We start from the raw sequence: 21,710 nt of genomic DNA on the forward strand, positions 1-21,710 counted from the left end.
GTAGTTGTAATTAATTATAACTGGGATAGTTCGAATTGTTGCGTATTTTTACAAATCGGGATTTTCCATAATCATTATACCGAATCAAAGGTAAAATCAATTTGTCGCTGGTATCGAGTATCGCAGTTGAATCGTGTTACAGGTCTGAAATTAAACGTGTAGTAAGAATGGATATAACCTGGACTATCTAATTTTATGGGTATAATGTATACACATAAACATCCAATATACATAATTTTTAATATAAAAGCTGGAGGATAAACGTTGGATGCGGAGAGTTGGAATAATTACGACTTGACACAAATCAGCGGGTTGTTATTTTAACTCATAAATCAATATATCCGACAAACAAAACGGTAAAACCTGTCGAAATTAATTGAATAGCCAGATCGTTGACTTACTGTATCCTATATCTTCGAACTGTCATTCTTTACTATATTTCTTCAGTTACTGCAGAAGCGAAGATACCGCAGGCCTTAGATTTTTTAAGAATTTTCACCGTGAAATGGGGGATATTTTATGCCTATTACTGAAAATCAGCGTGGCCAGTATGACAGTCACAGTTTTGGTCCTAGATTAAATATATATAAATTATACATACGTATATGTATATTTTTTATTTATTTTTTTTTTTTTTTTCATGGAAATTGACATGTTAACCGGGATGCGCTTGCTAAGAACATCGTTTACATTTATTATATAACTTACTTTTATATACATATTATTATATAACTCGATCATTGGATATATTTATAATTGGCGGGTTATACAAATGTACTTTTGTTGTTTGAGAAGAATAATTAAACGAGTAAATAAACAAACCAATAAATAAATAAATAAATAAATAAGACGGGGAAAAATGTAGGTGATGGCAACAAACACGTCGAATGAGGATAATCGATATTTTCTTTACATACCTATATAATATATCTACGCACATTGTTATCTAGTGATGAAATTATTTGGTGCATTGGGTGAAACGTGGAAGAAAAACAAATAAAATAAAACGCAAATAAACAATAAATCGTTAGCAATTTTTTGAGAATAATTACTGTTCCTCTCACTCGCTTGCGTCGCATCTGCAGGTATTATTTTACGCCCGTGTACAAGCTCTAATTCTCCCACGGTAAAACGGGGGGTGTACAATTTCAAATTTTACCCTGGATTCCATTTACGTGAATAATTCAACGTGAACGAATCCGGGCGAACACCGAACACCGAATACTGTTTATATTATTATTCGTGATTCATTTCAACGCCACGGCATAACAACGGGTGTATTATAACTCCTGCAGCGCGATCGAGTTTCGTTTCCTCGAGCTTGCAAATCATTTTTTCGCGAGATGTTCGCAAGTCGTTATCGCGTTGTAAGGAATCCTCGCCTGGTGATCATGACCATTCGAGAATTTATTATACCTTGAATTACGAGGAGCCGAATAAGAACCGAAATATGATTCGTTTCGTTTTCTGTTCTTATATATGTTCATACTTATACTCGTATGCTTGGCAACAGTTACACCTGCCCCTTAAAATTCATACCTCGACTGCACATCGATATTTAACGAGCTGTAAAAATCTTCCTTCCGCAGGAATTTAAGAACGAAATGTGAGCGAAAGTCAGAACGGAAAGTAAGAACAAAAATCGATTCTTTTATCGTAAGTGGTTATATCCTGTGATACATTTTCAGTTCTATGCTTCGAACGGCGTATTTAACGTAAGATTTCTCTGTGCTTTTTCCGGCTGCTGCTGCCGCTGCTGCATTTCCAGTCGAAGTAGCACGAAAATTTTCCATGTCCTAAAACGCAATTCGCGTTCGTATAATTTCAGCTAGGAATTACCCTTGTCATTTTTCGCCTTGTCAAATCCATCGATCAGCGTCTCGATGATGAATTTAATCGTCAGCTTGTATATGTTCTCCACGTTTTCCGTGTATCGGTCCTCCAGGGTTCTTCTAACTGCCTCTAAAAACGGTGCCTCGATTTTCTGCAACAAAGTCACACCATTCTTCAAATTTAACACATGTCGCGATAATTATACGGAGTTACAATATACGCGGAGAGCGATGAAACGAGAGCTCGTATTGTATCATATGTTTTTTTTTCTATCACCAGGAAAAATCATTATCATGCGAATAAAGGTGTAGGATTTCCGAAATTCGTGTTATATATTCTATCCATCCTCGGAGATAATTGACGACAGTAACAGTACCCACTTCGAATTGAATAGATGATCACATTTCAGCAAAATATAGACTGGCTTGTACAACGAATTTGTTAATTCCAAGTCGAACGTTGGTCTGACTATGGAATTTTGTAAATCTTTGCAAGAGTTGCAAATTAGAGTGAAAAAATTCTGTTTCAAGAATTGTGAAAAAGTATCGTAAACAAGTATTTTGTCCGTTTGTACAGCGGTGGCTTCTTTTTCGAAAACAGTAGCACTTAAAATCGGTGAAGATATACATATTTTTTTTTATTTATATATTCTGTTCGGTGAGGAATACTGGGGCAATTTTTTCCCTCCTGCTGTGTATTCATCCCGCCGTAACGATGACCCTTTTTCCGCTCAAACCTGAAACCGAGAGCCGGGAAACGCGTCCCTGCAGTACACTGAAATATCTATTTCCATTTCGGTAAAGAGAGAAAGAGAGCAAGATAGAGTTTTGTCGCGAGTCGAGGCGCCGGTCCAAAGCATCCGACTTGGGTCGATAAAATGCCCCTTTGACATAATATACGCGTATGTCAGCCAACAGCCGCAGGAATTTCGCATGATATCGCGTGTACCTTGCGTGTCTGCGTATAAATGAAACGAAGGATAAAGTTGCGGGTGCAGGCCTCGCGTTAACGTAATTTTCCATCCGTCAACGATCGAGAAGTTGGCGTCAATGCACCGACGAAGGTTTCAAATATGGAGAGAATCGTGTATCGGAAAGGTATACAGAAAATCCGCATACCCTTAAGGACGTGCAAGATGTACAGTTGGGTGGAAAAAGCGTGTTGGAACAAAAATGTTATCTTTCAATTCGTCTATAAATTCGTAAAAAATTCTCCGTAGATGGTTTGAGTTAGACTTAGTGAAATAACACGGTATTTACTGCTAAATTACATGTTGAAATCAACTGTAAATTATGTCGTTTCTACATATCTGATTTTTCTCATACCAATCGACGAGCTGAGGGAAAAATTCGACCGAGCTGATTAGTCGTGTATTCATTTTATTTACGATACCGGCCACCTAAATTGGACAAATTATGTCGATTCTTCGGTAAAAAATAGTAGAATAATTTGATTTCTCTGACGTTGTTAATAGCACAGTGCGTACAGTTCAATTCCCATGTTTAAACATGTATAATATTTCTGGATCACTGGAACTTTTCTAATTATATTTGACTTGATGGTATTTAGTTACACTTTTTAAGGGGATATATAAAATGAAATGGCTAAAGACGCGGTTGAAGTTCAGGAATTCATATCCCCGCTATCAATCATTTAATAATTTCATTGGTGTTTGTTTTATTCAGTCTCCAAATTAGAAGTGAATTGGTTGAACCGTTTCGTGATATCACGAGCAAAACGGAACAGATCACCTAACAAGATGGTCGACGTTACTGTCAGTAACAACGGTTCTTATCAATTGATTTTAATGAAGAAGATATGTAAATTATTTGAATAAAAAAAATCCCATTCTAATCGAATCATTGATCGTCGAGATATAAGTTTTTAACGTACCTCTACTCTTCCCCCTCGAACCTTGTTCAGTCATGTTTTTGTTTCGACACATTTTTGAGTAGACTGTACGTCGGATGCATCCTTAGGAAGAGAATTGAAGCCACTGCGCCATAATTTCCTACCTGTCAAGTATATGTGTAGCCTGTATCGCGAAAACCGTGTGTAAATATATTGTGGCTACGTCGACGTGGCTTTTCGCACGGTTATGTATAATATACTGTTTTGCGAGAGTGCAGCGAGGCACTTGGGAAATGAAAACATGGAACTATTGCGACAGCAGATCGAAGAACATCGTACTCGAATCACGTTTTTGCACGTCAAAAACAACCGCGACCTCTCGAGGAAACGTTCCATTGTTTTCGGTATCTTGATTTATGCGAATTATCATCTGTGTTAAATGAAACCGCGGTTTTCACAGAATTTTCAGAAAAATTATCGGCTAATGTGAAAGTATACGCGAAGCAATTGCATTTTCGCATCACAGGCTGTAGATCTAAATTTGAATTCCTTTTTTTCAACCTTCACGATTGAAAAATGATGGTCTTTCACGTGCTTAAGCTTTTATTAAATGTCTAGAGCAATTTACAAAATGGAGAATATTTCACGTGAGTCGATAATTAGGATTGGTTTAAAAAAAAAAAAGTTGAGAACTGTCCGAGTTAGTTTGCAAGTTTTATTTTTGAGGGGATTTAGCTCTGATTGTTAAACATTCACAAAGTCAATTCCATTTAGAAAAATGAACGACATAACGTTATAAAACCCATGGTAAGACTGACAATATTTTGAATTACGTCGACGAGAATTTTTTATCCAATACACGTGTTCTAACGGACGCGCGTAACAACGTCTTGGACGCTAATACCAACAGAGACTAACAGCCTGCGTCGTTCACATTCAAACTAGAAATTATTAAATAGAGAAAAATCATTATACACGCGCGTTAAACTCTTTCACAAGCTCACATAATAATTTATGCAGGGCGGCCAGCGCCACACAGTATCTTGAAAGTCATTCGAATCGAAAGCTTCTAGAATTAAATTTACATGGTAATCGTGGGGGGAGAATCGTCGACCATTACGTTTTTTCCATATTTGGCACACAGCCACTATCCCTACGACTGGCATTGTTTTTCGAATTAATTATCCGCTCGTATCGAACGAACTTCAACGTCGCACATTCAAGACGAAACGCCTCGAAAATCCCAGGCAAACAACTTTCACACAAGTCCAGTGAGTCGTTTAATTATGACGAGCTTTTTACCGATTCATCGAACTCTGCAACCCTTCGAGCTCTTCGTACAACCTTTCAAGCCATCCACGCCAGAGGTTTTACCGATAATTGTAATATCTGGCTATGCCAAAATCGACGAGTCGAAGACGGCACATGCCATCAACGTAATCAAGGGATCTGTATTTGACGGATGTGTCAGGGGAATGCGAATGACATTGTTAATATTTTAGGCGGATCGACAGAGCTGCGTGACGCGTTGCAGTTACGTCGTAACTACGGAAGCATTACTTTTTCCTGCAGGAAAATTATAGTCTCTTACTTTGCCTCCTTTAATCGATTGAATAGGGCCCATTCCAAACCCCGGCAAAGCCGTGGGGTGGTGATTAGGAAAACTCTTCGTTATTCACCATTCCGTATACCCGGCTTTGATTAGATGAATGCGATGCCAGAATCGGGCACGTGAATCTGCTGCTTGAATACTTCGGCGAAAGTGTAATTTACCTCGAGTTTGGGCCTGAGCTTTTCGATATGTTTATAGCTGCGTATTACATATACGTGACCCCGAGGTGAAAATCGCGAAGGAAACGCCTATATACGTGGCTTTCTCAAGGCAATCACTCAATTTCCGGTTTCGATAGGCTGGAGCATTTTTTAAACCGTTGGAAACAAGGTTGCTCGAAACTCACAGAGTTCTTTCGCCAAAAAGTTTTTCTAGTGTATTGAGCTTGAAAGTTTTTTAAAAAAAGCTTTTTTTCGTTTTTCGTCAGGGAGTAATACTTGCATATTCCGTTCTCGAGTTGTTATAATTTGTGAAGCAAGGTTGAAAATTCAGGTAAAATTGAAGGAAAACTTGTAGGAAACACAAGTGTTTAATTCCGGGTAATTTTCGGTCATTCTTCACCTATGAACTGAGAAAATATAATTCTTCGTTCTGAAACAACTTTTTTCTTGTACTCAAAAACAGATATTTATTTGTCCCAAACAATCCGTTTTCTCCGCGTGTAAGTTATGAAAGTTTTTCTACAACTGGGTACGACGGAATCATTGGAAGAAAATGACTAATAAAAAAAAAAAATCCAAACAGCCAACGTTCTTTGGCGTAACGTTTGAAACTTCTTTAATCTCAAAGTTCATAATATCGTGAATCTCAATACACGTTTTGAGGTTTTCTGAAGACAGGTAAATTCACTTTCATAATGTTAGAAAACAAGTCCAGTGAGTAGTTTTTTTAATTCAGGTATTAAATTAATGCCCCGCCAATTGGAAAGAATGGTTGAATTCGCTTAGTTCCAGACCGAATAATCACGAGAGAATCAACGCGTTGTGACTAATGAGACACCGCGTCCTGGCTCTCGGTGTCTTCACGTATGACGAGCAACTTTAACGATGTGCCGTACAACTGACGAACAGTCTATTCTTTACCGCCGTCATTGTTTGGCACGGAACAGTGAGCGTGGAGCACGGAATCAAAGAATGCAGCTTATGGCGAGGTGAATGAAACAACGTACTTACCCAAAAGTACTCGCGATCGAAGCCGGGTATCTTCGTGTGCGAGGCTCCGACTTGGTGAAGGTAGGTGAGAAATACGTCCATGTCGTCCAGCCCCTTGATGCCTTCATCGAGGGTCGACATGACGGTCGTCGCGTGCTCGGCGAGTTCCATGCTCGTCGTCTGTTGTTCCTTGGTCTTGAGGTCCCGGAACTTGGTGAACATGTTCAAGAGCTCGGCGTTCTCCTCGAAGAGCCTGAAACCGTCAATGTTCGCAATTTTGACATACTGGAACGAAACGTGACCTCGTTCTATCCGGGCTTATGAGAATTTTACCGCGTGAGTGGGCGCTAACCTCATGTTATTCAAATGAACTTCATCCGAAGCGCTCTAACGCGCTCCCAAATGGGACCATCAAGACGAAATCAACATTTTGCCAGCTCGCTCTGGGCGCCCTTGAATTTTAGGAGAACTGTTTACTACCTTAGCGTACGAACGCCGTCTTTTGCCACTTGAAAAATTGCTCGCCCGACCCAACTGCGTCTCTTTTAAATTCAACGATTCGCGACTCTGCCATGAATTTTCCTTTTAGGTACTCCTGGGAAAATCGGCTTTAATACTGATATTCAGGCAAGCCACCACGGTTTTATGCTGTCGGCTATAACTTGTAAGTCGCAAAGTTTTCGTGTGTTTTTTAACGTCGATGGAAAGGTAGCGAAAAACTCGCATGTGCTGACACAACTGACAGGTATCAACGATTTTGTACAACACCAAAATAGTAACGGATATTTTGGTTGCCTAGTCAGTACCGAATGAATTTTGATTATTGTCGGTGAGAATATCGTTTGATTATATTTTCAACTGTAATTTACGACAAAGTGTCAATTGACATTATAACCATGGTAACTCTCTTCGAATGATGTTCTAAGCAGTCGAATCAACATGTAATGTTATTGATTTCAAATGGTGGAATTTCGCGGGCTACAAACTATCAAAATGTTGTAACAGTTGGAATGGAGAAACGATTAGTTAATACAAGACCAAAATGTTTAACTCCGCTAATTATACACCTCTACAAAATGCTGTTTGTCGAGGCAATTAACAAGACGCGCGGGTGTTGCATTATCATAAAATGTCGCAGCGACTTTGCAGGCTGTCGGGAAAATGTCAGAATTATCATATTTTTCGGCAACACTGATATATGTGGATGATAATTTCAACGTAGCTTCTGGTTTGCCTGTCGCTTCGTTTTAGTCACTCGACACCATTAAATCAGGCGTTCCAAACGACCAAGGGGGGAAAAAGTTTCGGCTCCGTTTTTTTGCCAGGAAGAAAGTAACCGTCGAATTCCTCCTCGGCCGAACCATTTCTCAAACGAAAAATGGAACAAGTGACAAGGCCTGGCACCTGAGCCTTTGAAGCCGAGTCCACGTCTTTGTCTCGTTTCGGGTTCGAGCTGACTTTTGTACCCGTTGAATTCAATCCCGAGAGACAATCGCAACTGGAGTAATCCCTCGGTCCTGCTGATTCCTTCAGAGACCAGCTGCCGAAGAGCGAGCAACAAAGACGGAGGAACGAGCAGCAAAGAGCCGCTTTTGCAGTTCGGTTTGTAGCACGGTAAGCCCTTCAAATATCGCGTCCTCTGTTCTTCACGAAAGCGACAAACACTCAGCTCACCCTGTCTAATCCACGAGGCTTCCTAACTTTTATATTACCGCGAGTCTCATAGGGATTTTAGAAATAATTCACTTTGCAAATCTTTTACTTTACAAAACACTTTACTCGGAAGCAACTCGCTGACCGATCCTCTAATCGGCTCGAGAGCACTTCGCTATTTCGTTGCTGCAGGTTTAATTAAAACTTGAATGAATTCTCGCTACAGTACAGAAGCTGGAATTTTTATCTCGTTCAAAACTTCTATTCCTTGTGGCGTTGCATCGTATCAACATGTAAATCGGAGAACACCGTGTAAGAAAAATCTGCCGATGTAAAAATTATTCTTCACTAGTCCACGTTCGACGATCTTGGCACTACATTTTTCACATTGTGAAAGCAACTCTTGCGACTGATTTGTAAGCACACCTATCCGACGACTTGGATGTTTATCCCGGCACTTCTTCGCTGTTCAATTTTCATAGTTTTGGGCAAAGGGTGGATGGGGTGGTGGTTGGTAAGGCATAATGATGGCAGTTCGACTCCCTCGAAAGGAGCGAGAAGACTGTGACAGTCGAGTAAGCACAAAATCGGTGCAGTTGATGCACGGTGGTTCGGATCAGAGACGTTTGAGGGAATTTGGCGAGGCTCTGGATGCCCGATGAAGCGAGAGGAACTGAGGAGGAGAAAAAATATGAGCGTTAAAAAGCGTCAGCTTTACAACCTTGTCCCAAGCGACACGGTACCTGGGAGGAATTGCAAAACATAATTGAGTGATGTACGAGCAGTCGCGAGTGATACATCACGTAAAATACAGATAACACAGCCGGGTCCGTAATCAATTCCCTACCCTCGCTATCGTCGCGTTCCCTTAACATCCCTTTCAACCCTCTCGGTGCCCCTTTCGCCATCCCTTTGTCAGCGACGGAGAATCGATTTTGACACTGATACGAAGTCACGAACGAGAGCGAACGGGTCTCCGACTCCGCAGGGTTGGAGATAAAAAGTCGAAAAAGGCATATTATGACGTACAGAGCGATACACGTACCGCCAATTTGTCATATACGTGAAACCTTGAGAATGCCAACGGTTTGACCCAGAAGGTTCGGGGAATTTGTTGCTTGACAAAAATTTTCTGTCACAGTTGTTCCCTCCTGTTTTCTTCCGCGTTCTACCCTCCCGCGGGAGAAATGACCTGATTTTTTTTCTTCTTTAGGGTGCGTACAAGTTTTCAGTATTTCCGAATATGTTACGTAAGTATGTGCGGTGAGTTTTTCTAACAACGAAACGATTCGTCGTTCGTTAAACGTCAAACTGAACTGAATTTGATGACAGTTCTAATCTTAATTATCTTGTAATTGCCATAGTTGATTACCGAATTCAATTTTTCATCAAATTACACATTTCCTAGTATTTGGATTATTTTTACAAATAATTTTTGTCGCTTGAAATAGCCGTAACATGAGCTGTAACTCCGGTTGCCTGCCTCAGGCGCATGGACCGTTTCGCTGTTAGAAAAACTCACGTTGTATAAAAACATTTCGTGTCCTGAATTTTAGATAAAAGACTCGTTTTATTGGGACAAAACTTGGGTGTATCACCTATATTATCTGGATATGTACCACGAAATTTCAGGCATTCTAACAACTTCCGGTTACGAAATAACGGTTAGTTGAACTTTGATAAGACTTGTATTTCTTATGATTTCCCTTAAATCTCTATAGAATTTGTCGTATTGCGATCGTTGGTTGTATTGACTGTTTGTGTAGCTTATATCATGAGCTTTTTGTCACGGTTTCAAAAGAGTAAACACTCTACGTTAAAATAAAGGAATATTACAGTACGTATCATCGTTTTTAAAAATTTTTCTCCACCTATCGGTTTTTCTCTATTGGTAGTCATTTGATTAGTTTCTAACCGAAATGAGGCTGAAAATTCGCATCAGTTTTTACATGGTATTTTTGTTTAATATAATCTCCAACAGGATACAGGAATGAATTATTCTCGCGCTGCTCATCCGGCGTTAGCTGTTTCACTTAGCGATTTTTAAATCGATGCCCATCCCGCTGTAATTAGGGAACGACGAGTGCGTACTTTCGCGATAATCTTTCAGGGGGATGGCAAACGGCAATTTTTTACCAAGCTTCAGCAAGTGTGAGAAATTCGGGTCGAGGGTGCAGATATGAACGTTTTATTGAAGGCTCCTTATTTTTTTCCTATCCTTCATATACAGAAGAAATGGTGCGAGGAATCCTTTATCGACCGCAAGACCATCGCCTTCGGCTCCGTCCACCCATTATTTCGTCGATGAACGAATCGTAGAATTGAATTTCTGCTCCACGTTGCCTCGAGCGATGTATTAAATTCAAAATTCCGTATGCACAGGACGCGAATCCCATCTTGTGCAGACAGTGATATACACGGTCGTTGGATCTTTTCCTGCTCTCTCTCTCTTTCTCTCCATTGTAAACCAATTCATCCTCCGTCTGTCTGTCTGAGTTCTATTTCTGCTTGCGATTCCTCTTTATAAGGTATATAACACGCGAATCCGAACGACTATATCTACGTACCTTATAAAAGTAAAAAATGTTCCGCACAGTGTAGTGATGTAACGATCAGAGTAATCCATTTACTGGATTCAATACCCTGTGTACTCGAATTCGTATAACAAAGTTATTTCCAATCGATAAGTTTCCAATCAATTTTAGGATGTACCGCTTTATGCATCGCTATACGCTTAACTGAATACTTTCATCGGACGAGATTTATTTTAATTGAAATATCTATCTGTCGATGTTTAGTTGGTTGAATAAAAAATTGAACTTTATTGATCAGTAGTAACAGATTTTGAACCTACGATCTGTCGTTTGATTGTTTTTAAATTTAGGGTAACTTCTAGCTGCATTGGTTACTGTGTAAAGAATATGATATTGGACATAAAATGAAAATGAGTTCTGTAGCTGTAACCAGAAAATTTACTATGTATTTCTATTCTGTTTGATTACGGTCACTTGTACTGTATTTTCTTGTAAATACGGCGATAATTTGATGTTGGTGGGATGATAAACTGATGTTGAGGTCTTATTGGAATGAAAAAATGTAGTCAACTGTACCAACGGAACATATTTAAAGTTACAATAACCGGAAAATCTAGTTTCTTGACAAACACTAAACAGTTACTTATACCACATTTACTGTTCATAATTCCAACAGTATTCATACAGCTATTCTAACGGTACGAATGTGACATTATAAAATTTTCTATCGTACCCAACTGTGACAAATGACATTTTCCTCAACGTACAAGATTTATCCGCGTTTAGACTTTACATCAAGCAAGTCGTCGAGTATTCAGAACTTCTCTCGGCTCGTCAATTTTCGTCAATCGCCGCTGAAAAGCTGTAGATCGCTTTCGATCGTCCCCGGGGATAATCATTCCCAGCACAGCGACTGGATCAAGAGCTTTGACAAACACGGTCGAGAAGCTCGAAAGAGTAGAACGAAAGCCCTCGACGCAAATAGCTCGACCGGCGGATGAAAAACGCGATACTGCGAGGGTGGAAGAATTAAGTCGCGATAAAACGGGGCAGATTTTTCAGGCATCGTTGTTCGATCGGCGAGCTTTTAGCTTCGGCTCGCTCGTCTGGCCGAAATCGAGGCGAGCATTGATTTAGGAGGTTGAGTATCATGCCTCGGCCATGGGGTGAATCCGGCTCGGTTGGTGAAATGTTGAAAACGTACCGCGGAACAAAGATGAGGGGTTGGAACGGGGGTTGCGGTAATAAAGAAAGCTGCCCTCCTCGTTATCTGCGGAGAAGGAAACCGCTAACAACTAACGATCACGCGATGTCTATTTTGAACGAGAAAAAATAGGCTGCTTCCTTTCCTATACATACGCACGTAGCACCATGCTGAGCGATAATTCGTAATCCACCCAGGGACCGGCTGATAAACTTAATATATATTAATGCGCGTTCGGTATGTTTGCGATACACGCGTGTTCATGCATGTGACGTACGTGCATACAGGTTCAACGAAATCGGGATGGACGCAGGGATAATCTGACCAATACATTACCTAATACCTTTTCGAATGGAAACGGATTAAGCTCGGAGCGTGGTTACTAAACAGCAATTGCGATACAGCTTACGTCGTTCAAGCTTGTTCGACTATGGATGTTATACGTGTATAAGGTATAAACTTCCGTTTTGAGATTTGCAACTTCTGGAAATCCCTCCTCCGCAGGTCAAAACAGGCACGTTGTCGTTTTCTTAGGGTTTTTCAGTTGATGAGAAAAACTCGTCGACAAATTATCTTCAATATTTTCACTCGATATTTACCGTTCAATATTTCCATAATCCGAAATCTAGTCAAAAAATGAAATAGACACAGAATAGAAGGGTCAGAATGTAACGGATTTTGAGGGAGCCGAAAATTTGATTCGTGGAATTTCGTGATATAAAAATGTCAAATGTAAGTAGAACAATCAATGTATAGAAATGTGAAAGTACATACTCGTAGACAGTCGCAGTATACGTGTACAATAAATGATTTGAACGGTTTCATCTTTTGGATTTCTATACTTTATCTTTCTGCATTTCGATTTTTACATTTTGGAATTATGTGGAACAGATTGAAAATTCGATGTAACGACCGTTCTGTTATATGGTCATTCTACCTTTTGACCCCCAGACGAAACTTGAAAACTGTCTCCTGAAACAACGGAAAATTGTCTTATCTGGATAACATCACGCGTATTCGCCACACGAGAATCAATGTTTTAAAACTTGCGGTATTCTTCATGGCTATAGGATAAACTCAAGCAAACCAATCTATTTCGAGCATCACTGTCTGAAATCAGTTTAAATTTGGCCCAGCGTTTTTCACCGCGATCACGATCAACATCATGCCGTATAAAAAGAAGTTGACGTTACAAGCGAGGGGCCATTCGCTCAAGGAAGTCACAAATTTAACAGTTGAGAATCGAATAGTAATTAATCAAAGGAACCCGAACGACTGAAATATTTATTGGCATAACGAGGAATCAATCGATATAACTGATAACTGCGGCGAGATTTGGAAGTAAAGAAAGTCGTCGTAAGTTTCACGGTAAACGGCAAATTGCTTTAACGCATTGTCATTCTTTCGATTTCTTTCGCTTCGGGCCTTTTTCTTGTTTTCCGGTTTACCTAGTAATTTGATGTGATTTCCTGTGATTCTATCCAATCCGGAAATCGCTAAGAGTGGACTAAAACCCTCGGAAATCACTGAAATTGGGTCTTAGAGTGGAAATCACTCGTTACACTATAAATCAACGAAAATCAATATTAACGAATTGAAGCGATTACGCGATTTCATTTCCAATAGTCTAGTCGAGAAGTGAGTTTTCTGCGAAAATTAGTTACAGGTCTCGTAAAAATATGAGCGATAGCTCATTCGATCCGGAATCACAACCCGAAAAAGGAGTTTTTTGGATTTTTTCTGCCGATGAAAATTACGATTGTTATTAACAAAAAACTAAAAAAAAAAAACGCCCTTTCGTTTTTTGGCTATAACTCAAAAATTATAAGTGATAGCGAAATTTAAAAAAAAGATCCTAAAAGAGGAGGAAATTTCCGATGAAAAACTCCGTACTCCCGGAATTCTAGCTCCATTATTTATAATTTTAATTTAACGCTGAAAGTAGGCTTCCGCGCGGCAGTTTCAGCATGCGCGCGCCGCCACTATAGAGAGTACTGCACATATAATAATTTTTTTATGTCATTTAATGTTTTTTTAAAAATTTGAACAAATTCAGGGGTCATCTAGAGACTTCAAAGAATACGGTCCCGTTGGAATTTTATGTCTATCTCAATTTTTCAAAAAGTTATGCAATTGTTAAGTAACTAACTTTTTCCGGGTTTCCGTTATTAAAGAACCCGGTATAAAAGTTTAAATAATAAACCTAAAAATATTTTGCTTCTTGGAGCCTTTTTTTATAAGCATGCTGAATAATATGACGTTATAAAACTTTTATAAAATTTTTTATTTTGTTAATTATGAATTTTCACAGTAACAAAAAATGGAAAATTCAAAATATTGTTGTTAAAAAATTTTTTTTTTCAATATGTTAAGCTATCACTGATTTCAACTCTACTTTATACATCAATCAATACCAGTTTTAATTTTTTTATGTCATTTGTTTATAAATTTTTTATAAACAAACTTATAAATTTACAATTTTTCAAAATTTTTTTTTTACCATATGGTTGTAATGTAGAAATAATGATTTTTAAAAAAAAAATTTTTTCTTAAAAACATTATCTTATTGTTGTTAATCGTTTGTCTCATTTTTTCATTACTTTAATAAATTATTAAGAAATCGTTTTTTTTCTAAAAATCATCATTAACATTTCTCAATAGAATAGCAAAAAAAATTTTTTTTTTAATCAACAATTTGTTCATTTATTTATTTAACAATTGATTATAAACTATTTTTTTTATTTGTTATAATTTTTTTCTAGAAGATCAAAAAATCACAAAAACAGCTACCTGCAACAATATGGCAAAAAAAATTTTTTTCTATTTTTAAAAAATTATCTTGTTTTTTTAACACGGCTAAGTCCAGCGCTGACTCGATTTGTTAACTAACAACTTGCTGTAACTTTGCAACTATTGCAGATACAGTTTTCGACCTTCGAGTCATTTTTGTGCAGCATGAGTTGAGCTTCCTAATAAAATTTTAACCTAACGTTTATCAATTATAGTTTACTAATTACACGCTTTTATTTACAAACGTTTACATTGTCCATTCCTTACAACCCTTATATCTCATAAACAATTAATGTTACGACAAATATGCTTCAAGGCATTCTTATCACCCGATTATTAAACTATTCGAATATATTTTTTTTATATTTTTAATCTTATTTGTTTATGAGATTTTGGAATTTTTCTTCAATTATAACATATTTTATGGTCTTCTTTTTGGAAAGAAAATTGGATAGAGGAGATGAGGAATAAATCGTCAAAATAATATATAAGCAATAGTTACGTGAAAAATCATTTTTATTTATTACAGATGATAAATTCCAAAATCTCATAAACAAATAAGATTAAAAATATAAAAAAAATATATTCGAATAGTTTAATAATCGGGTGATAAGAATGCCTTGAAGCATATTTGTCGTAACATTAATTGTTTATGAGATATAAGGGTTGTAAGGAATGGACAATGTAAACGTTTGTAAATAAAAGCGTGTAATTAGTAAACTATAATTGATAAACGTTAGGTTAAAATTTTATTAGGAAGCTCAACTCATGCTGCACAAAAATGACTCGAAGGTCGAAAACTGTATCTGCAATAGTTGCAAAGTTACAGCAAGTTGTTAGTTAACAAATCGAGTCAGCGCTGGACTTAGCCGTGTTAAAAAAACAAGATAATTTTTTAAAAATAGAAAAAAATTTTTTTTGCCATATTGTTGCAGGTAGCTGTTTTTGTGATTTTTTGATCTTCTAGAAAAAAATTATAACAAATAAAAAAAATAGTTTATAATCAATTGTTAAATAAATAAATGAACAAATTGTTGATTAAAAAAAAAATTTTTTTTGCTATTCTATTGAGAAATGTTAATGATGATTTTTAGAAAAAAAACGATTTCTTAATAATTTATTAAAGTAATGAAAAAATGAGACAAACGATTAACAACAATAAGATAATGTTTTTAAGAAAAAATTTTTTTTTTAAAAATCATTATTTCTACATTACAACCATATGGTAAAAAAAAAATTTTGAAAAATTGTAAATTTATAAGTTTGTTTATAAAAAATTTATAAACAAATGACATAAAAAAATTAAAACTGGTATTGATTGATGTATAAAGTAGAGTTGAAATCAGTGATAGCTTAACATATTGAAAAAAAAAATTTTTTAACAACAATATTTTGAATTTTCCATTTTTTGTTACTGTGAAAATTCATAATTAACAAAATAAAAAATTTTATAAAAGTTTTATGACGTCATATTATTCAGCATGCTTATAAAAAAAGGCTCCAAGAAGCAAAATATTTTTAGGTTTATTATTTAAACTTTTATACCGGGTTCTTTAATAACGGAAACCCGGAAAAAGTTAGTTACTTAACAATTGCATAACTTTTTGAAAAATTGAGATAGACATAAAATTCCAACGGGACCGTATTCTTTGAAGTCTCTAGATGACCCCTGAATTTGTTCAAATTTTTAAAAAAACATTAAATGACATAAAAAAATTATTATATGTGCAGTACTCTCTATAGTGGCGGCGCGCGCATGCTGAAACTGCCGCGCGGAAGCCTACTTTCAGCGTTAAATTAAAATTATAAATAATGGAGCTAGAATTCCGGGAGTACGGAGTTTTTCATCGGAAATTTCCTCCTCTTTTAGGATCTTTTTTTTAAATTTCGCTATCACTTATAATTTTTGAGTTATAGCCAAAAAACGAAAGGGCGTTTTTTTTTTTTAGTTTTTTGTTAATAACAATCGTAATTTTCATCGGCAGAAAAAATCCAAAAAACTCCTTTTTCGGGTTGTGATTCCGGATCGAATGAGCTATCGCTCATATTTTTACGAGACCTGTAACTAATTTTCGCAGAAAACTCACTTCTCGACTAGACTACAAGTAAATTTGTCCCTCGGTTACAGGTGATCGATACAATGCATTTCAATTTCCATGTACAAAAACATTTTCGCTACTCCTAGTTTGAACGTAGTAATGAGCGTGACAGACACGAGCGCGAAATTCGGCAATTCGACCCGTGGATTGAGTGACCCAGACTCAAAAGCAGAAAGAATTCCTCGAGAGGAATCGGAGCGTATGAGGTTTGACAGATTGAGAGGAGGAAGCTCGAATCTCGACGGTTGGCCCGCAGAATCTTCGTCGTCGAGGGATCCGAGGAACTTTCCCTCTCCGCCGTTTTTGCTCACTCAGCACTTTTGGGGGGAATTTACCCTCGAACTCGTTACTCCTCTGCAGCGACGATGAGTGCCAGGGTCGCTCAAAAATCCGAACACACGGGCCGATCCGCAAACGATATGTTACGGTGCACACTAGGGCGGTTGAAAAAAAGCTCCGTCTCCTCAAAGTGTTAGTGATTGATGTAAAAGAATCATCCCAAAAGATGTGCTCTCTAACTCAAGTCTAACGTAATTTTTATTCCCCATTCGTTGAACGTGGGAAAGTTTAATCTTCGTTTGAAAGAAGATTTTTGTTTGAAGATTATCGATTTTTCCCAATATGATAATCCGTTTTTGGGTAGATTCTCAGGAACTACCAAAAAAACGCACTTTATCGATATTTTTAGTTATGCATACGTATGTAATGCAGAGGGGATAAAAATAAATTGTTTTTACATCTTTGTCTGAAAAAGTGAACATGTACTATGTCCTGAAATATTTGAAGTAAAATGAAATTGGGATTATTATTTAATTGGCATAAACAATTCAGAGTACGTACAATATATATTCAGAAAACTTGAGTTCACTGGAATATTTGTAATGATTCGATTATGATCCTATTTTCACTTCGCTCTAAAAATTTCAGGATATACTCCAAAACGTTTACCCCTTCCACAAAAACAAAACCAAAACAAAAATGTTAGATATCTGGTATGGAAACAAATGGCAGATATAATTAAGATACATTCAAACTATATGTTAATTTTTTTGCCACTGTTGGACAGTTTTTGTTAAATTCTACATATGCATAATCTCTATTAATCATATAACTTATCGTTTCTTCGCATATACAGGACTAAAAATGTCGAGAAGTTGTGTTTTCTTGACAGTTCTGAACGATCTACCTTAAAATGAATTTGATATTCGGAAAGTTCAGATTTGTTTTTACAGAAAAAACAGATCAGCTCATATTTTATTTTCCGATGACAGGAAGTGCTGAAAATTTCAAGCCAAAGTTTCAATCCGAAAATGTGATTAATCAAAAATTGATCAAAGCGTTTCTCGTACGCGGTAGAGCTTAAACGCTTAAACTTGAGAGGATTTTCGTATACCTATGTTAGTGTGCACTATAACAGACCTACTTTGCAACACGATCCAAATTTCGACCCTAGAAAGCCGGGCAAAGGATGGTGGATTAGCCTATATTTCTAGAACCATACCGAAATATCTCGGGGAAGCATCGGATCGTTTGCCTTGAATTGTTACCAGCGGGTTAATTTTCGCAGCCGCCCCGGACTCGGAAAGGGTCGTCGGAGCTTAATTATCACCAGGATACTGGACGAAGATTGGAAAATTTCTGGACGTCAAATTAACCCGCCGGTTTATACTCGCGTTTGCCGAGGAAGATCAAACCGAAGGTTATTATGGTTCATGGGCATACGTAAAGAAATGTTTATATGTGCAACATGTAAGGATCATTTTTTATATTCCCCAGGAATTTTTCTCACGTCGTCGCAAAGCCTCCGTAAAATTTTCGACACTCAAGAAGTGTTTGTCTTTTTTATTCATAGACGTTTTTGTCAGTGAATCTTCAAAACTTTCTTAAAAACGTTTAGATTGACTATAAGAATTTTATTTTTTCGAGTCCCGGGACGTTTCCAAAAATTTATTGCAACAAAGTAGTAAACGATCAAAAAAAAAACTGAGATGGTGATGTTCTGCGAGTTTCACCGAATTGGCATGGAACGTACCATACATGTACGAATACGATCGATGAAACGGACATAGGGTGTCTGTGCGTGTATATTAGTCCAGATTACGCCTATCAAGCCACATTTGTAGAGTACCGAAAGCATTTTATACAACCAGCAGAGGAAACTTGGCCACTTTTCTCCAGATATTTTCACCTCGTTTGACGTAATTAATAAGCATAATTAAATAAACTCGCTCAAACGCCTGTAATAAATTCTGAATTTATTTTTTGCAACAGCGAATATTTTTCAGTCGAAAGTAATTACTTTCCTGCCGGCAGGATTAATGATCAAAAAAAGTCGTTCCAATTCACTTCAAATTTTTTTTATCAACCATTAAAAATGAGGTGGGTTGGCCAAAATATCAATACTTTTTATAAATTATATTATAAAATAAACTACAAGGATGTCTGTAAAATTTTAAAATAGATAAATTTGGAATCATAAACGGAAGCTTAGATATCGATGCTTGATTCCAAATATGTTAGCTTGAAAACTATTACAAGTCTAGTATATTTGTTCAATCTCACTTTTCGATGTATCATTTTATTCACAAAATCATTTTCCACAAATTCACTAAAACAGATTTGATTTTTACTCAGTGGTCAGTCCAATATTCCAATTTGTTGATCATAATCAATACCAGAGTAATGTTGTAAAGTTAAATATTGAACGATGTGAACGGGATAAAAAAAAAGTGTTTCATTAAATTTGTAAACAGTATTCGGCTGAATTAACTGAACCATCATATAATAAATTTGAACGAATCTTTTAAATTTTATGAAATATTTTCAAGCGATTCGAAATAAAACATTTATATTTAAGCTTTCGTTTCTGCTTCCAGTATTTGTTATGCATATCTTCGTAACTTACGAATGCAATAATTTCATAAATATTCAATAGCCGACTATCTCGAAATGTAAATTAATAAGAACTAGGTTTAAAACACTCGCTCGCTAAAGCTCACTTGGGGTCGGATACCTAGAGTAACTGGTTTTTGTGCTCGTGCACTCGCTTAATATTTGTCAGTGTTTTACCAGATGACATAGTTGTATACTTACATCACGTTTACACATGCATGTAAGTATAACGTATTGTGATTTTATGACAATAAATTTTCTCAAAAAATACTACACAACAATCAGCTAAGTGTTGATAGATTTGAAACACTGCGCACAGAAAATTTACCTCGAATTGAACGACGTTATTGTCGTGTATTTCTATGTATACAATGCCAACCACTCACCAATTGCAATTTGTTGATCCTGGTCGTTCGGTTTTTTTTCCGATTCAAAATGTCATCTGAAGCATGCATATTGGTTTCATAGTACTGAAACTTGAAAATTAGTCCGGAAGGTCAAAAGTCACCAGGTCAAGGACCTGGACATCCAGAACTACGGAGCGCTTGTTCTGGAACTCGAGTTTCACTAGGTAGCGGACCTGGAGCGCAGAAACTACGGAGCGCTCGTCCTGGAACTCGAGTTGCACCAGGAAGCGGACCCGGAGCACAGGATCCATGATGTAGAGAACCCGGTACTCGAAATTTGCGGAGCGCGACTCTCATCCGTCCGCTCTACTGCGCGGTTGTTGCCAGACTGAGGAATTCGGCTCGCTGATTTTCGTTGTCGACGATTACTGTACATCGATGACGTCAAGAGAAAAAAAATTTTGGGCGACGTAACTTCCTGAACGTCCGAACATCTGAACATCCAAACTTTGGTTTCGAACTTTAATACTGTGCATGATGATGCATGATGATAATAGATTTTTGTCCAAGCATTTCTTATATATATTCAACATTTTATCAATTAACTTTAATCCGACGCGACATCGTCCACGTGATAATTGATTTAATTTGCCAACGGTTCTTCATTCTGCAGCTTCTGATATTGCAATTCTGGTTCAGAATCGAGAAGAGCCAGTCGAATATACAAGATTTTTCTTCATTCCTATCATTTTTGTGCAAAGTAAATGATTGATCACCCATGCCAATTCCAATCGCCGCACAATTCTCGAGTTCTGTTTGAGCTTTGAAATACCAGCGATAACCGATTGGCAGACAAGATGTTCAGGTGGGCTTACCGCCAACCTAATAATCCCCGGCATTCGTATCGCTGGACAAGTGGATGGACTAGCCTACCTCGACGAATATTCTCACAATGCCACAATGGCACAAACCACATAGCTTTCGAAAATGCTTACTGACCGCCTCGCATGACGGAGAATTGATTCGCTTATAACGAACAGTCTGGGATTGTGATTGACAGAACTAGAAAGGCACTAGATTAACTATTAAACTAATGTTTTTTTTTTTTGTTTGATTCGTTCTAGATGAATCATTAAAAAGTTACGATGGTCACCGCAAAAGCACTGCTTGTGGGAGGAGTTCCAAAAAATATGGCGATAACTTGGTCTGCAGTGAATATACAAAGTTTTTTAACTTTTGTCAAATAAAGTTAAAACATTGTATAATAACTTTGTATTATTTGTTTTATAAAATAGATTAAACCGCTGTCAAAAAATGTCATGTTTCTTGTCTTTTGAGTATACGTCCTGTGCTTTTCCCGAGAGTATAATATTGATCAACCCTGGAATCTGAACGAAATGAGGTGTTTGTATTTTTTTTCAAGTAACCTGCAAACTTTTTCTAATATATTGCATGTATCCGTTCTATGCGTTCACATTACACTCTGGCAGCTGTTTGTTTGAAGTTGTTTCTCATCAGGAAAGTACCTACCTACTCTAAAACTTCATAATATTATATTGAAAAATAGAACATCATGTATAATGTATATGTATTATACAAAAGTAGCGTTAGGAATTGGAGGGTGTGTTGTTGAAAACTTTTCTTCCTGTACGTCGTGTCAGAATTCGCCGCGGGATGTAAGAATATTTTATATACAGGTGTATATATTTTCCCGCGTGCGCAATTTCCGAAGTTACAACGACAC

The 21,710-nt window shown here is 37.1% G+C and overlaps 1 protein-coding gene across 6 annotated transcripts in view; it reads right to left on the reverse strand.

Moving 5' to 3' along the window:
• Positions 1 to 207: 207 nt before the first annotated feature.
• LOC124308170 (neuroglobin-like) overlaps positions 208 to 21,710 on the reverse strand; it is a 35,092-nt gene continuing 13,589 nt past the window's right edge. For all 6 annotated transcript variants that reach the window (XM_046770609.1, XM_046770607.1, XM_046770608.1 and 3 more), the window contains 2 exons: positions 6,469 to 6,700; positions 208 to 1,984 (listed from right to left, as the gene is read on the reverse strand). In XM_046770609.1, the coding sequence (XP_046626565.1) occupies positions 1,829 to 1,984; positions 6,469 to 6,700 (388 nt within the window). In that variant the 3' untranslated portion in view covers positions 208 to 1,828. The remainder of the gene's footprint in view (positions 1,985 to 6,468; positions 6,701 to 21,710) is intronic.

Source organism: Neodiprion virginianus, chromosome 6 (genome assembly GCF_021901495.1).
Source record: "Neodiprion virginianus isolate iyNeoVirg1 chromosome 6, iyNeoVirg1.1, whole genome shotgun sequence".
Taxonomy (NCBI): domain Eukaryota; kingdom Metazoa; phylum Arthropoda; class Insecta; order Hymenoptera; family Diprionidae; genus Neodiprion; species Neodiprion virginianus.